The sequence below is a fragment of the Podarcis raffonei genome, chromosome 1, assembly GCF_027172205.1.
Source record: "Podarcis raffonei isolate rPodRaf1 chromosome 1, rPodRaf1.pri, whole genome shotgun sequence".
Lineage (NCBI taxonomy): Eukaryota > Metazoa > Chordata > Lepidosauria > Squamata > Lacertidae > Podarcis > Podarcis raffonei.
The window spans coordinates 78,722,645-78,740,140 of NC_070602.1; the positions used below are offsets into that span (position 1 = coordinate 78,722,645).

General features: G+C 39.4%; 1 protein-coding gene across 2 annotated transcripts in view; it reads left to right on the forward strand.

Annotated features, from left to right (window-relative positions):
• The window catches only part of ANO9 (anoctamin 9), a 37,937-nt gene that overhangs the window by 6,118 nt on the left and 14,323 nt on the right, over window positions 1–17,496 (forward strand). The window contains exons 2-12 of one of the 2 annotated variants that reach the window (XM_053395916.1): window positions 928–984; window positions 7,200–7,316; window positions 8,090–8,241; window positions 10,199–10,251; window positions 11,226–11,284; window positions 11,694–11,776; window positions 12,216–12,350; window positions 13,644–13,740; window positions 14,130–14,190; window positions 14,595–14,677; window positions 15,973–16,077. In XM_053395916.1, coding sequence (XP_053251891.1) covers window positions 928–984; window positions 7,200–7,316; window positions 8,090–8,241; window positions 10,199–10,251; window positions 11,226–11,284; window positions 11,694–11,776; window positions 12,216–12,350; window positions 13,644–13,740; window positions 14,130–14,190; window positions 14,595–14,677; window positions 15,973–16,077 — 1,002 coding nt within the window. Of the gene's footprint in view, window positions 1–927; window positions 985–3,514; window positions 3,908–7,199; window positions 7,317–8,089; window positions 8,242–10,198; window positions 10,252–11,225; window positions 11,285–11,693; window positions 11,777–12,215; window positions 12,351–13,643; window positions 13,741–14,129; window positions 14,191–14,594; window positions 14,678–15,972; window positions 16,078–17,496 lie in introns of those variants that run through there. The other variant, XM_053395928.1, reaches the window with a different exon arrangement.

Consider the following 17,496-nt stretch of genomic DNA (forward strand, 5'->3'; position numbering starts at 1 on the left):
ATACTTTGATAATGTATGATAGTGAATAAGTACAGTATCACCTTCACTTGGTTAATCTGTAACTTTATTAACCTGCAACTCTGAACCCAATTTAGCTCAGATCCTGAAAACGGTAACTTTATGGCAATGCTATATTTGTCTGGGGCAAATAAATGCATAAAACTATTGTTGTCAATAGATAATGTAGGAAAAATTAATCACCTTAGTTTTTTGTTTCTTGGATTTCTGCCTCAGCAGTTTAACTTAATGCATTCATTTCAAGCCTTATCTTTACAGAGGCAGTGATCAATACGGTAAAGGTAAAGGTAAAGGTGCCCCTGACCATTAGGTCCAGCCGCGGATGACTCTGGGGTTGCGGCGCTCATCTCACTCTATAGGCTGAGGGAGCCGGCATTTGTCCGCAGACAGCTTCCGGGTCATGTGGCCAGCATGACTAAGCCGCTTCTGGCAAACCAGAGCAGCAAACGGAAATGCTGTTTACCTTCCCGCCGGAGCGGTACCCATTTGTCTGCTTGTACTTTGACGTGCTTTCGAACTGCTAGGTGGGCAGGAGCCACCAAGCCCTAGGCTCTGTGGTTTAGAGCACAGGGCCACCCACATCCCACTACACTGTACCTGTCTCCAATCATATTCTTCTTATGATACTTATGCTTTGACACTTATTTCGTATTAGAATTATCAACACTTTGTTGGTTTTGCTCCTGCACCTTTAACAGCAACCTTCTGTCTAAATACTTAACAGGTGAAACTGCTTGTAGTTAGCTGTTTAACTTAGCAATGCAGCAATTACATTTTCAGGAGCAAGGCCAGCAAAAAAAGTTGACAATGTTTAGGAATTATGGGAAAACAAAGATTTGCTAAGTGCAACGACATTTTGTGGTCATAAAAGAAAAGCTATCTTTTAACTTTTAAAATCTCTTTCTCTAGGATGAAATTGCGCTGATGCCTTTATCTCCCTTTGAAGACCACGAGGCTCTAAGCTCAGTAAGTTATAGACCTTCATTTCCAGCGGAAGCCTTTTAAAGCCCAGATTGAAGTTCCTTAATTTTTATTTTTATTTTCAAAATGGAGATCCAGAACAAGGCCTATTCATCCTAATCTTAAATATTGCTCAGAGGTCAGGCATGCTGGCTAGGAATAATGGGAGTTGGGAGGCAATCAAACTTCATCTGGAGGGCTAGAGGTTTTTCACCCCAGTCCTAAACTAATAATACTGGTTACTAACAATTTATTCTTTTATATATTTCCTGCCAGAGAGGTGCTGGGATGAGGGAATGAGTGCCATTTGCTGATTTGCCTCTGACAACAAAATGTCTTGGGTCAGTCCTGATTGTTACCAAATTGCCCCTCCTTTTAAAAAGGAAAAAAAAAGAGGTGGAAATTTTATGTGTTGAGCAGAATTAATGATGTTAGGTTTGCTGGTAGTTAGGAGATGGTACCTAAAATCCTTTACCTCAGCCAAGCCTGCCAATTCAGTAGAAGGATGAACAGGATATATGAAAATACTTGGGTATTCTGAGCCCCTTGGCATTTATCCTGATTTGGTACTGTGTATCTGTTAGAATAGTGTTTGAGATGTCAGTTATCTGCTCCACAATCATTTTTACATGGATCAAATATCAGAAAGATGTTTATTTTAAAAATTACTTTTAAAACTGAATCCATAGGGAATGGATGGTTGTGATTTATTGGTAGAGGGGTGAAGTAGTATGGGAATACTATAGTTGAAATGTCTCACCTGTTTTATTTCTTTTTCTCAGTAACCCTAACTTTTTCTTACTCATTGCAAACTTGGTTGTCTAAGAGGGCGGTGAAATGGTTAGCTGTCAGGGAAAAGTTAGAGTTAGAAGTTTACAGTTTCCCAGAGGGAAAAAGCTTTCCCCAAGCGGGAGAGGAGAGCAGTGAAGCTAATAGAAGAGAACAACAGGGAGGGACTGGCTGTTCCCAGGAAATGCAAGGGTTAAGTTCTAGGTCAGATTCAGAGGAGGGGAGATACAAGCCAGCTCTAGCCAGGAGGTTAGAAAAAAGAGCGGGGAAACGAAGGGAAAGGCGCCTTCACCATTTTGAGAGTGGCTGGTCACGGAGAAGCAGAGCTCAGAAGGTATCTGAAAGAAGTGACTCTGAGGAATAATAGTTAAGAACCGCTTATAAGATTGTTTTGTTAATATGCAATAAAAAGTTATAAAAGAACAAGAAGCATTTGTGTGGTGATCTGAAGAGGACAACGACCAGGCCTGACATTACCTAAAAACAAAATAGGGGTTTCTGCTTACTCTGAGGACTCCCCAGGTATGTAAAAGCTGCAAATGGAAAGGAGACCCCCTGCTTCCTAGTGAGGTCTACACACAAGCAAAGCCCTTGGGACCGTTATACTGGGACAATTATCTGACAGCTGTTGCAATACATTGGAACAGTAGAGAGAGAAAAAAATGTAAAATAGTGACCTTCCAAAAAACTTTGGAAAATTTGATAGATATAAAGCTCAAGATGGCCACCACCAAATAGTAATGTTTTAAAAACATTTTCCCTTGCAGAAGTCTGATCATTGAATACTTGTTTTGAATGTTTACAGATTGTTGTACATATGTTTTAATTAGCACTGTCAAAATAAAGTGGTCCTGAACAAATTTCTTCCAATGCATCCAAGCTGGTTTACAATTTTAAAATGCTAAAAACAAATAGAAGTTATAAAGTACTGAACAGCAGAGTTCTCTCAGATTGTTGATGGTCTCTTCAGAATCTACCAGAAGGCAGGAGCTCTCTGGCCTAGACTTCTGCCTTCCCTCTTGGTACTTTTAGTATGGTAATTAATATGTAAAGTAAATTGCAAAAGAAATTATTCTGACATAGAACCATAGAATTGTAGAGTTGGAAGGGACCTCAGAATGATCTAGTCCAGCACCCTGCAATACAATGCAGGAATCTCAAATAAAGCATACACGACAGATGGCCATCCAACTTATGCTTAGAAACCTCTAGAAAAAAAGAGTCCAGCACCTCTCGTGGGAGACCGTTCCAATGTCAAACAGCTCCTGCTGTCAGAAAGTTCTTACTGAAGTTTAGTTGGAATCTCCGCCATTGTAATTAGAATCCATTGAGTCCTCACCTCCAGTGCAGCATTCAGCAAATTCTCTTTATAGCTTGCATGGAAAACGAATGTAGCTTGAAGCAAAATGAAATTTCCGATACTGTCAATGCGCTATATATACAGTTAATTATGGCTGCAAGTTGATTGTGACTTATAACATTTCAACTATACAATGGATTTTCATCAAACCAGAAAGGCAGCACTTCTGCAATTTTCCTGAATTTTTGATAGATGCTAAACTGGCAAAACTGAAAACTGGAGATATGCTGCGAGTGCACAAAAAACATTAAATCATCTGGATTTTATAATGATTAGAATGTCGAGATATTATTACCTGCTGCAGTGATTGTGTAAGAGAACTTGGAATTCCACAGCAGTCTGAACACCAGCAACAAACGGAACTTTAATGGCAATGTATCCTCCTTCATGAAGGTAGGTTCCTGTGCATTTGGAAATCATTACTCTCACGCCTTGAGGCAGCCAGAAATTCTTCTCTCAAGTTTCAACTGCATGCCTCATGATAATGAATTTCTCATTGATTGTTGTTTCATATCTGCAATATCTTGACTGGAGAATTGCTTTCATAACAAAATATGATGAAAATTCTCTTAAATAACTTTTCCTTCATCGTTTCTTTCTTCTGATTTCCTCCAACTTTATTTGCTGCATCATTAGTGATTACTACCAAATCTTGGGCTTGAGAGTTCTGGGACCTGCACTGTAAGAAGGATGTAGGACAAATTGAAATAGCTCAGAGGATGGCAGTGAAGATGGCTGGGTATGGAAAACACGTCCTATGAGGAAAGCTTGAAGAACTTGGTATGTTTAGCTTTGAAAAAGGAGACTAAGGGCAGACATTCTTCAAAGGACTGTTGCATGCAAGAGGTCAAAAATCCTTGTTATCTGCTGTCCCAGAGGGTAGAACTAGGTCAGATGGTCAGGTGTGGCTGAAGTGGTGCCCTCCAGATGTTAAGAGTAGCATCTCTTAAAATTGGACTGATGGAAGTTGTAGTCCCAGGTCTCATGTTCAATCCCCAGCATCTTCAGGTAGGGCTAGTAGAAACTCCTACCTAAAACCCGAAGAGCTGCTGCCAGTCAGTGAAGACAATATTGTCCCTATGGAATTTTTCACAGAAAGTCTACACAGTGAGAGCTATAAGAGATTCAAAGGTTTACAAAGGGAATATACCGTATTTTTTGCACCATAACACTCACTTTTTTCCTCCTAAAAAGTAAGGGGAAATGTCTGTGCGTGTTATGGAGGGAATGCCTACGGGTGGCATGCCTACGGATTTTCCTCCTCTAAAAACTACATGCGTGTTATGGTCGGGTGCGTGTTATAGAGCGAAAAATACGGTAACAACTGGATATATTTGTTGATTTGCCCCTGAAGTTCGCAGCTGTTTGTGGCTATTATTTTTAAAGATCAGAAAAAGATTCCTTTCTGGTTTGATGCAAATGATTATATATTAACATAGTTATAAGATGTTTAACTTTCATATTTTTATTTTATGTAACATGATACTGTTAGAAATCCATATTGCTTTGAATTAAGTTCAAGAATCTTTTAAGCATGATGTTCAGGTTTGTTTTTTCATTGTAACAGAATTTCTTCTGAAATTTGTTCTGGGCTGTTTTACATATTAACAATACTAGCTATGTACAATAATCTGTTTAAGAGGCATAGAAGTCTCACTGGATGTTTTACATTGACTGAAAATGATTCCTTGTCTAAAGATATTACCCCTGTTTAGACTCAAATGCATCTTCATCTGACTTCTGCAAGGTAAACTATGTTAAAATTATTATTTGGTGGTGGCCATATTGAATTCTCACTTTTAATTTTCCTTGAATTTTTGAGAGGGTCACCCTTGTCCAATTTATTTGCCACCTTTCTGTGATGTTAAAATAGCTGTCAGTGCTCTCACCCTGTAAATTTATCATGGGATTATATTTTGCCTCTTCTAATAGGACTAGAAAGATAGAAACAGCTTTTAAGCCTTGTGAGTGATGAAATTGGGAGAGGGGAAGGGGGAAGGGAGACTGACAGTTGGGAGACAGTTGTTTGTAGCTGAAAATGACAGTTGGTATGACAACTACAGAACATTTGTTAGCTTTGTGTGAGAAATGAGTTACTAGCATGAAAAATAAAGTATAGGGACATAGCAATACAAGATAGATAGTAGGAAGAAGAAAAAAATAATTGAGACTGTAGAAGAAAAGTTCAGCATCCTGACCACTTTTTCCAGTAGTTTCACGTGAAAAGAAAACTAAGTGGAAGGAGAGAGAGACAGAGACAGAAAGACAGAGGAGAACATACAAGATTTTGGAGGCATAAAATTGAACATGCTCATGTGTGAATGAAGGTGCACTCAATATATACGTGTCAATTGCCCAAATATCTGAGGTGTAAGAAAAATGCTGATCATGATTACACAACATTTTCAGTTTTGTCACAAATATTGTATCAAATCTCTCAACTTGTGAGCTCACTCACTTACAAAATCACCAGTATAATGATACTTTTCTTCTTTGTAGCTGTAGGAATCCATTTTAAAATTCTACCTAGCCATAAATTATATTGTTTATGAATACAGGGTATAGTATATCCTAGCTGAACCAATCTATAACTGTCTGAGCCTCCCTCATCAACATTTACAGTAAAAAATAAGTTCTATTTAATTTAGATTCTAAATTAGTTGGATGGAATGAAACAAAAAGGCAGGTCCAATTTTTTACATATAAAAAACCCACATCATTGAAGCAACAGCAAATTAACTCCTCTCTTAACTTTTCTTTCTTCTTAAAAATACACTGCTTAATAATAATGCTTAATGTAATAAAAATCTCTTAAAGCAAAAAAAAAAAAAAAAACCCCTTATTGAGCCCCAGTCACAGATCAAATGCTTTCTGAGAAGTATGGAGGGCTTAGATTATGTTATGCAGAGACTGAGAACTAACACCACTTTTGTTTCTCTTACTGTCTACTTGTTCTGTTTATTCCCAGGAATGCTTAGACAACATTTTTAAAGCATACCTATAATATGTTTTACATGTGCACATGAAAATGCAATGTATGTTTGCAATAAATGTATATTTCCAAATACATGTATTAAGATTAAGTATACTTGCTAAGTAGATAGAAAAAATCTTTATTTGTGTCAGCCGTAAGCCATAACAAAGAAATAAAATACAATAAAATACAGATATAGCTAGATGGTTGGCTATACAAAATACATTCTAAGAATTTACAACTATATAAATAAAATAGTTAATAACTGTCCTTGACCACAAATAAAACATATGAACCAATGGGCTTTCTTTACCAGGTATTAAGCAGGTTAGTCAGATGGTAGATCTTATTCTAATTGCCCCAGCTAAATTTTTTGCCGTGTTTGCTGTCACCTGGTAATCTTGGTCTGCAAGAAGGAAGGACACTGTAGCAGTAAACGAGCTAGTATAGATAGAAGAGGGGTAATAACCTCATACGCAGATCTTTATAAAGAGAACAAGCTAGCAGTACATACGCTACTGATTCAATGCTGCCATCTCTGCATGGATATACTCATTTCTCAAGCGGAATTCGATGGAAACGACCTTCAAGTGTGACTGATGGCAGTACGTTAAATCTTGCATATTTGAAAGCACGTCTGTGTTTTAAAACTATTAAACTTCGCAGATAGGATGGAGATGTGTGGAGAAGACTAGGTGGGGGGACACTTTTTTTTTTCTTATGGTGGCCAAATGATTCTGTTGCTCAGTAGATGGGGCTTGTTCCTGACAGCTCCCTGCCAAGTATATGCTTGGTGGCAAACAGTGGTTTGCTGACGCAAGATGTGCGAAGCAACTCTCACTACTGGATCTAAGTAGCTCTTGTGGGGAGTTGTAGTTTTCTCCCATGGCAGAGATTAATGGAAGTGTGACTGCAGGACAGGAGGACTGTCATGTATGTGAGATGAGTATGTTAGATGGAAAGTACGCTAATGGGGAAGGTGATCTTTCAGTGCCTACTGGAAGGGGAATAATATTTACAGATCATGTATATATGTGGGAGTGAGAAACTTTTGCATCATTCTACGAGTTGATACAATTTGTTGTTTTCTTTGACTAGTTCCCAACCAAATGGGATTTTGTCCTAGTTTGTGATGATCACAGCTTCAACAGCGAGAAAGATAAGAAGAAGAAAAGTTTTCTGGACGAACTGTACAGGAAAGGGTTCATTATCAAGGTGAGACTTACATTTTCCCAAGCACAAGGCAGCACCATGTTCTTGAAAACCTTTCTAGCTATGGAACCGATGCCAGCATTTGGGGGTCTTTCCTGGCAAGAGACCTGTAGCCCTACCCTGCTGAGGATAGAATTAATGCTTGGAGAACAGGGCTCACTTTCTCTGTTTGGAGCAAGCAGTTTGGATTCAAACCACTTTCTCCAAATAGAGATTGTCTGCAGAGGAACAAATGCTCTGTTTCCTCTTTCCCCAAATGGAGCATTTCCTCCTGTGCAGAGGAAGTGGTTTGAAGCCAAACAGAGGGACAGAATCATAGAAATGTATAGCTGGAAGGGGCACTGGTGGTCATCTAGTCCATCCCCCTGCAGTGCATTACTCTTTTGCTCAATGTGGGGCTCGGACACATGACTGAGATTAAGAGTCTCATGCTGTACCCCATATACTTTGTGTGGAGGAAAATGTTTGGATTAAAACTGCTGCTTTCTCCAAATGGATATTTTTTCTCCCTCTGGTGGCATCTGCTGAGGGAAAAATGTTCTGCTTTGACAAGGCAGTTTGACTCCAAACAGCTTCCTCCAAATGATTACAGCAAGCCCCTTCAGCTCTGGGAGTGTGCCTTGAAGTCAGCTGTTTCATGTTGAACCACCTCTTCAAATGAGACCCATGTATTGCATTGATAAAGCAGCAATTCGAAAATGCCTGTCCAGTCCCTCTCACAGTCCATGATACATTATTCCCTCGACTTTATTCTCCCTATTCTCTCTGTTGCTTAGATGATTAAAGATGAAAAGCTCTTTTATGGAGTTCAGGCCCCAAGTGTAATGTTCAGAAAGTACCAGTGGCTTCTGAAGAATATTGACACCGATTCAGAAGTAATATCTGGGGTGCAGGAAGAGGACTATTGGGAAATGATGAGTACAACAAGGTAAAAAATATCCCCTAACCCCACTCTCTAGTACTGCACATGTGTCAGCTACTATGCACAGGGAAAGGAACTTTATTATTATTTTTTTTATAAAAAATTTTATTGGTTTTTCCACATATAATATAAGACAATACAAAAGACAGACACAAACAAACACACATATAAACATGTAAAATTTCATAGATTTTTTCATATACCCAATTTCAGCGACTTCCCCATGCCCCCCTTTTCTGCATCTCTATTTTAAACTTTTTTTTTTCCAGCAACCCCTGGTCCAAATTATTATTAATTCCTATCTTTAACTCTTATCCAATCATTTATCGCTGCAAATCTGTTATGCTTTACCCATGACATTTTAACACTCAATAATTTTGCAAGTATTTTTAAGATAAAGTTTAAATTTCTTCCAATCTTCTTCCGCCGTCTCTTTCCCTTGGTCACGGATTCTGCTCGTCATCTCTGCTAGTCCCATGTAATCGATCACCTTCGTCTGCCACTCTTCCAGTGTGGGTAGTTCTTGTGTCTTCCAATACTTTGCTAGTAGAACTCTCGCTGCTGTTGTAGCATACATAAAAAACATCCTATCTTATCATCCTATCTTTCTTTGACACCAATTGGCCTACCATGCCCAGGAGAAAAGCCTCTGGTTTTTTATGAAAGGTACACTTAAGCACCTTCTTAATTTCATTATAGATCATTTCCCAGAAGGCCTTAATCCTTGGGCACGTCCACCAAAGGTGGTAGAAAGTACCTTCAGTTTCCTTGCATTTCCAACATTTATTATTGGGCAAGTGGTAAATTTTTGCAAGCTTGACTGGGGTCATGTACCACCTATAAATCATTTTCATAATGTTCTCTCTTAAGGCATTACATGCCGTAAATTTTATACCGGTGGTCCATAACTGTTCCCAGTCAGCAAACATAATGTCATGACCAATGTCCTGTGCCCATTTAATCATAGCTGATTTAACCATTTCATCCTGTGTATTCCATTTCAGCAGCAAGTTGTACATTCTAGACAGATTCTTCGTATTGGGTTCTAACAATTCTGTTTCTAATTTTGACTTCTCCACCTGGAAGCCGATTTTCCTGTCCTGTTTAAAAACTTCATTTATCTGATAATAATGTAGCCAATCTCTTACTTTAAACTTCAATTTCTCATAACTCTGTAATTTCACATTTCCACCTTCTTGTTCTACAATTTCCCAATATTTTGGCCATTTAGAAAGGAACTTTAGGCCTAGGGGCCAGTGCTTTTTATTAGGGCATTGGGCATCCTCAGGCTGTGCCCCTCGCCAACTCTACACTATGCATCCTCCAGTGTTTTTGTGCTCTTGAACTGTAATGATGCTTCTTGATGGCCTAGATGGAGTTGTGTGTACACTCTTGCATGGCTAGAGTGTAGCCTGCTGTATAAAGGTAAGAGTTGCACTTGTTGCTCTACCCATTTTTGTCTCTGCCAACCTCCCACTGCCCCTGAAGATTCTCCATGAGATAACACAGCCCTTTGGTTGAAAAAGTTTACCTACTCCAGCACTAGCCAAAGCCCATTCTGAAACATTCCAGTTGAATGGAGCTGTTCACCACATGGTTACAATGACTTTTTCCGTATCACTGTAAACATTCAGGAAGGTTTGTGTCGGCATAGAGAATACTGTGCCAATTGTAGGCTTTTATCTGAAACCTTATAGTCAAGGATTAGGGGCTGAAAGTGATAGTGGTTGATAACCACTTAAGTATGAAGCATCCTATCCATGCTAGAGCTACATATTATTCTTTCCACTGCGTGTGCTGGACAAATTAGAGTTGCTGCCTTTTTAAAGGACCTTTACTTTTAAGAACTGCATTATCAGGCATAAGTTTCTTTCCTGGCATGGATAGGGATAGCTGCACTTCTTATTTGCTGTCCATTGGTAAATTTAGTCTGTTCTTGCTATTTCTCAATTCTGTGTTTTAGAATACGTATTGTCAGCTTTATCCTGCAGAACATAAAGATTCAAAGCACCAAAGGTATGGGAAGATTTTTCTCTTTGTTTATATGATACAATCAATGTATTTTCCCCTCCAGATTGCTGTATCCATTCTACAAGTAAAATTAAGACCATAAGTGCTGTTTACTAAACGATCTTCCATTTGTATACATACAATCATTTTTGCATGTGTATTATTTAAGCAATCATCTGGTTGCTAATCAACCTTTGATGAGCTGAGAGTACACACACACACACACACACACACACACACACACAGAGGTTTAACTAGCAAAAATATTATTACGCCAGTTTTCACTTATAGCTCAGTGCTTGCTTTGCAACAGACTTGTGCTGGTATAATCAGTTGGCCATAGTGTGATGCTTTTACCTGTGAAACCCTGGTCTAAATTCCCACTCAGAACTACCCAAAAAATATATTACATTCTAAAGCCTGGGTGCAAAAAGTACCTACATTTAAATGGCAATATATATGCTATTAATATTTATTAAATTTATATATCACCTTGCACATGAAGATCACAGGGTGGTTTACAGTATACAAGCACAAAATGCAGAACATGGCAACAACAACAACAACAATAATCAATAGCCCCCAGCACATTTTAAAGTCTATAGATTGTTTAATTAGCCCCAAGACCTGGGTGAAGAGGAATGTTTTTTGCCTAGTGCCAATTGAACCTCCCTGGGGAGAGCATTCCACAAATGGGGAGCCACTGCAGAGAAGGCCCATTCTCATGATGCCACCCTGTGGTTGCATTTAGAGCACAGGTTGTAGAGACAGACAGCTTTCTAGGTACCCAGAACAGCTACAACTTGGGTTAAAAAGACTGTGTTCCTGTTCAGACATACAAGTGATTGGCTTTTGCTGCTTCATCTCAAGATAACCATAAATACTTGAGTGTCTAGCCCTGGTTTATAGGTTCAGAAGCATGTTGTAAAAACTGTCTTTTTTGTCTTTGTTGTTCTCTTGTTTCTGCCCTGCACTGTTAGAGAACCTTCATGATCTGATAAAGAAGAAAGTCTTTGAAACAGCATTTCCTTTACATGAGGTGAGAAAATTTGAAGGCCAAGCTAGACTTAACATTAATTATATGAATGCAATTAATGTACATGTTTAAAAAAATGTAAATCATAGGAGCAGGGGAAACAACAGCAGAATCATGGGGTGGAGAGATTTAAATCCTTTCTTCCCAGACTTTGTCTCAGTGAAATTCTTCCCAGACTAAACTAAATATATCTGAAAATAAATTATCAAATAGTTAAACATAATCAATAAAGAAGAGCATAATCCTAGGAGATATATTAGCATTTCTGTTCAGTATTGAACTCTGTGATCATTGACTAGTCTGGTTAAGGTTGATGGGAGTTGTAGTCCAAAAAAATCAGGAGGATACCAGGTCAGGGAAAATTTATATAATCTGTCAAGAGCTCTAATACATATAACCATATTAAATTCAGAGGGAGAATCTGGGTGCATTTCTGAAGATGAATTGGGCCCGATGGAGAGACATCCTCTATAGACAGCCAATTGAACAAATCAGGTAAGGGAAAATAATGCAAAACTCCTCACTGTTCTGAAGTGCAGAAACCCACTATTAGAAAGGTCTCATCACATTAATCCATCTAGTAAATTTGAACTTGATGTACAAGAGGGGAATTGAACTGGAATAATATTTAATCCCTCCCTCCCTATTCTCACCCCGCCCGCACTGGCAGAAGTTATTGGGTGTTAGAATCATTTGCAATAAATGTGGAAGGATGGTGGCAAGTACCTGCTAAACTGGCTGATCTTTGTAGCGGCAGCTAATGCCTTCCACATGTCACTGGACTACATCTCTGACTATTGGCCATGCTGGCTAGGACTGATGGGAGTTGGAGTCCAACAACATTTGGAGAGCTACAGGTTCCTCACCCCTAGTTACATGAAGGCAAGTATTGCTCTTTTGATAATAGCGGCAAGCTTTTGTTTTTGCTTTACAGGACATATTTTGGAGAAAAAGTTGCCCTTTATTTTGCCTGGTTGGGCTGGTATACTTGCATCTTGTTCGTGGCTGCTGTGCCAGGCATTATCCTTGCCATATATGGGTTAATTAGCTTCAATTCCAGTCAGATCAGGTGAGTAAACATTATGAGAAAACAAGCTTTGCATATGGAAGCTGGTGAACTATGTGCAAGCTGCCTGTGTGCACAAATGTTCACAAGTCTTTGCATGCCTTTGTAAAAGAACATAAGCACCTCAGAGAGTGTAAGCAGGCCCATGCAAGCTTGTCTGAAGCCCAGCTCAGCTGTCTGAGGCCTGGGACAAGTGTACCCGGCTTTCCCCCTCCCACCGCATGGGCCTGCGTGTAAGCACTGATAGAATAATATATAATTTTGTGTCATACACACACATCCTGTCTGTGGCTGCTACTTGTGAGATTATGGCAGGATTGTTTTGGCAAATGACAATGTAACAACCTTGCTGAAGTTAAGCAGCAATTACCAATTGCAGGATCTGAGGCCACCTGGGAATATATATATTCCATCTTGAGCCCATCATGAAAGAAAGGCCGAATATAAATGTGATAGAGTCAAACAACAACAACATGTAGCTGCAGTCCTCATTTGCTTTGGTTGTAATATCGTATTGGACTAAGACAGGCTGCTGCATACCGGTAATTCAAAGTGCTGGTGCTAACCTATAAAGCCTTACACGGTTCAGGACCTCAGTACCTTAAGGACTGCTTCTCCCTATGCAAACCAACCCAGACCCTGCGTTTGTAATCTGAGGCCCTTCTCTATGTCCCCGCTTCCTTAGAGATTCGGAGGGTGACAACATGAGAAGGGGCCTTTTCTGTGGTGGTTCCCCATCTGTGGAATGCTCTCCCCAGTGAGGCTTGCCTGGCACCATCATTACATGTCTTTAGGCACTAGGCGAAAACATTCCTCTTTACCCAGGCCTTCAGCCATTAAATAACCTATGGCCTGTTTAAGGTGGTGGTGGGTACTGTTGTTATGATGATTTTATTATTATGCTGAGTATTTTATGCTCTGTATTATGTTTTTATTATTATGCTGTGTAAATTATGTTCATAATGTTGTACATCACCCCAGGATTTTTGGATAAAGGGTGGTATATAAATCAAATAAAGAAGTGAATAAATAAAATAATTGTTTGCCTTAGTATTGACCTGCTACACATCCAAGAACATGGCATTGATCAGTGTGATTACTATCTGTAATGGAAATTCTGGGTGTTATAATTGGGGATAACAAATTGGCTTGTATCTCCTCACCTGTTCTGATAGCATGTGGGTAAAGAAGACTGTCTATTAGTTCTGTGTACTGCTCTGCCTTTGCCTTGTTGTTAAGTAGGATAAACATTGGGCAAATCAATCTCTGTACCCTCTGCTACCCTTCCTGATTTAGCAAGGAAATCTGTGCAGCCAATACTACTATGATGTGTCCACTCTGTGACCAGAAGTGCCCTTTTTGGCCATTGTCAGAAACTTGCACATATGCCCAGGTAAGATTAACCTACATAAAATATATATTATTTGTCTCTTGTTGTGGAGTCCTCTAACGTTGCCCACTACTAAGGATGTAAAAGATTCACTGTTGATTATGATTGCTTTGTGAAGATTAAGAAGAATCTCTCAAAGTACACAGAGATATTAGAGACTTTGTCTCCTTTGCCAATGTAGATATTCCCTGTACTTGTGCCTGAATGGTAGTGAACACCCCACTTTTATTCCTTATACACCTCTCACTAGGTCCCAATTTTTCAATGGGTACAGCTTTTCAGTGGAAAGTCGTTGTTTCAAACATTTTCCTCAGCACACCTAGTGACTTCTTTTTTTGCCGTTAGGACTCTCCCTGCAACAATGACTCTTACATCTTTCCTTTACAATTTAGGTCACCCACTTGCTTGACAATGAAGGGACAGTTCTCTTCGCAATATTCATGGCTGTCTGGGGTAAGCTTTAGCATAGGTTGATCTAGAACCTGTTCTAAGTTTTATGACAAATCCCCTTCTTAAAATGTATGCAATATTCAACACAGATGTGGCTAAAGTGTATTTTTGCATTTAAGAATGAAATGTAACTCTAGAAAACACATAAATGTTAGTTGATATAATATAGATCCTTCGGGGTCCTTCTGAGATTAATTTCATCATGACTCATACTCAAGTCAGGCCCTTTGTTTAGATCTTCTCTCTGGAATCGCTGGATTTATTTCAAGCTATCTTTCTCTTATTTCCTGCACACTATAAAGCTGACTGGCCTATAGTTGAGTGGAGGGACCCCAGTAAGAAGACAGACAGGATGATTTTGTTATCCTGTATATATTCAATTCTGTGTTTTGATTCTAAATTTATAGCCACTGTATTCTTGGAGTTGTGGAAGAGGAGGAGAGCTAAAGTTGTCAGTTACTGGAAGTTGTATCTGTGGGATGAAGAAGAGGTAAGGTTAACTCTTTCATATAGCCATCTTTATATATATGTTCACTGTGGCAGTCCTACTCTTGTTCTGAACAGGAAGAAATGTATTTACTGCTGCCCATGGCTGTGAGGAAAATCTCTTCAGGTTTGGGTCCTGCCCTTTGGACTTGATATGATTTCAAGGGTCATGATCTTCACCTGCAGGGCATCAGTACCTTTTGTTATATCAGCGACCAATTCTTGGTGGCACTGACTTGAGCCCAACTTTCCAATCATTTTGCCATTGCACTTTGGCTCCTGGGAGACCTCTGCTCTGTATCATCACCAAGAAATCATGCCTCAAGCCTTCCAGCATCTTCATCTTCACAAAATAGCATTTCTACCATAGATATATCTTTAGGGAGCCACTGTGGAGTCTGGATATCTAGTTTGGGAACAACTTCCTGGAGAGCTCTTAGACAATACTGGGCTAGACTCAGTATTAGACAACTTGGTTTGTCACTAACTGATGTCAAGGAGACTACTTTAAAAATAAATAAATTGTTAACAGGGGCCATGGTGACCCATGTTGGGAGTGTAGATTTTGGCAAAGTTTATTAAAAATAGCTCAAAAACTTTTTAAAAACTGCAAACAAAATGCTCAACAACTTTTGTTTCCAGATTTTCACTTTTTGAAATATGGCAACCCTAACCTGTATGTATCTCAGTTTTGACAGAAAAAGTTTCCCAGTAGACCTTGCAGATAATTTGGCACAGATGGCTAAAATAGTTTCATATCCAGGTCAGAATGGATACGAAAGTCCTAAAGAGTCATAATTCTGCCAGGGGATCTGAGTAGTAGCTGGAGTATTTCCCTCCTCAACTTGTTCAGAGGTTGGGGTTGAGGGTATTTCAGCCATTTTGTGAGGGGTCTTGCAAACAGGCAAGGTCAGAGCCAAACGTGGCAGTAGTGGCAATCTGACTTCACATTGTTGTTAGATATTGTGGTTTTGTTTGTTTTTTAAACCTACAAAATGCCAGTGTGAAGGAGGAAACATTGTCTTCACTTTAATTCTGGTTTCAGTCGTCATCATCATCTCATTGGATGCAGACGTCATCACAGTCAAATTGAAATAAGGGCAATGGTTTCTCTCTCCATACTAGCATCTTGCACCCAGCATCAGCAGCAAATGTGATTGTTGTTGCTGCCAGAATCACAAAACAGGTGAGCCGTGAGGGATGGTGTTCATGAAATATTTTAACCCATGGCTCCTCTTGTGAGCCAAAGAAGTTATGAATTCTAAGGACCTGTCAGTGTGGCTGTATTTCTGTTTCTAGGAGGAACTGGCTATGGAACTCATCAATAACCCAGAAACGGCTTCCCCACTGCACCAGCATTCTTACATCCGCAGCACTGTTGTACTCATCTTAGTTGGGCTTATGGTATGTGGTTACTATTTTTGTAGTGCACTTCTGGTATGCATTTTAAATGTTGGTTTGTGTATGGTGCATTGTTAAGCCACCCTACAGCACAAGGGGCAAAATTCTTGAGTTGAGATTGGAAAATTTCATTTGCAGGAAAGCAGATATTTCAGAAGACTTCTTGTGCTTTTTTATTTCATGCCTCTTTATAATGCAGCATAGCAAGCATCACATATGTTATTTTCCTAGTGTTTTACAAGACGTGGCAATAAAGTTTTGACAAATACCTCCAGAATGAATATATAATCTGAGCAGAAATCAGATGGTTAAATACTGTGTAGCTTTCCCATTGAAGAGCAATCAACAGTATCATTCTTAGCAGATTAATTAGGGAAGGGGAACCTTTGGTGTTGCATAGCTACACCTCCCATCATCTGTAGCCATTGGTTCTGCTTGCTAGGGAACTGTAGTTCAGAAATATCTGGAGGGCCAAAGGTTCCCAACACCTAGTTTAAAGCTTCAAAAAATTATTTTTATAAAAAGGCAGGATCTTGTGCTGCATCTCCAAAACTTGTTGCAGGGCCAGGACAATACCAGGTGCTTGCTTTTAAAATGTGGTGCTTTGCTGTCTTTCCGGTGGAAGAAAGCCCCTAGCAGAATTTAATTCCCTTCCTTAAGCAGTTTAGTGAAGCGTAGGTATATAGACTATTAAACATTATTTATTGCTTTCAGCTGCATTTAGCAGCTGACTGCCTTTTTCAGTAAGTAGACCACAGACTGCAAAGGAAGTTTAAAATGGTTTACGTGTAGTTTCTTGATCTCCAACATGCATTTTCTTCATGCAGCAACAATAAAATAATGCAAGCATAACACAGACACATGTCTGCGAGCTAAGTTAAGGCACAGCAAGCAGAGAGAGAGAGAGAGAGAGAGAGAGAGAGAGAGAGAGAGAGAGGGAGAGAGAGAGAGGAACTGGCTTCCTGTTAGGTGAGACCTAACTGAGTCTACTCTAGCAATAAGAACTCTGTGGTCCTTAACCCCATCATATATTAACTAGAAAATAGGCATTGTTAGGTTTGACTGAATTTTCCACAAAATTGACCAGTGTGCCTTGGCTTGACATGTACTCCTGCCGCTCTAGGAGAGCCACTTGCCATGTCCATGCCTTATCAGGCTTAGCTTAGGCAAGTCCCACTAGTTTGTGTCATGTTAGGTCAGGGGGATTACTTTGACTTGTTTCTTTCTTAGGTTGCCTTTGTCTTTGTTCATCTGTTGTCTGCTTGTTCTGTCTCTGGCATGGATGGGTCAGAACTGGAGAAAGAGACAAAGGTGGAATCTACACACATATGAAAAATGCTGTGAAAATGCTTTAAAAAAAAGTTTTGGAAAATGTATTGAATTTGCCATAGCTCACCATCGCCATCTAGTGTTACATTTGTA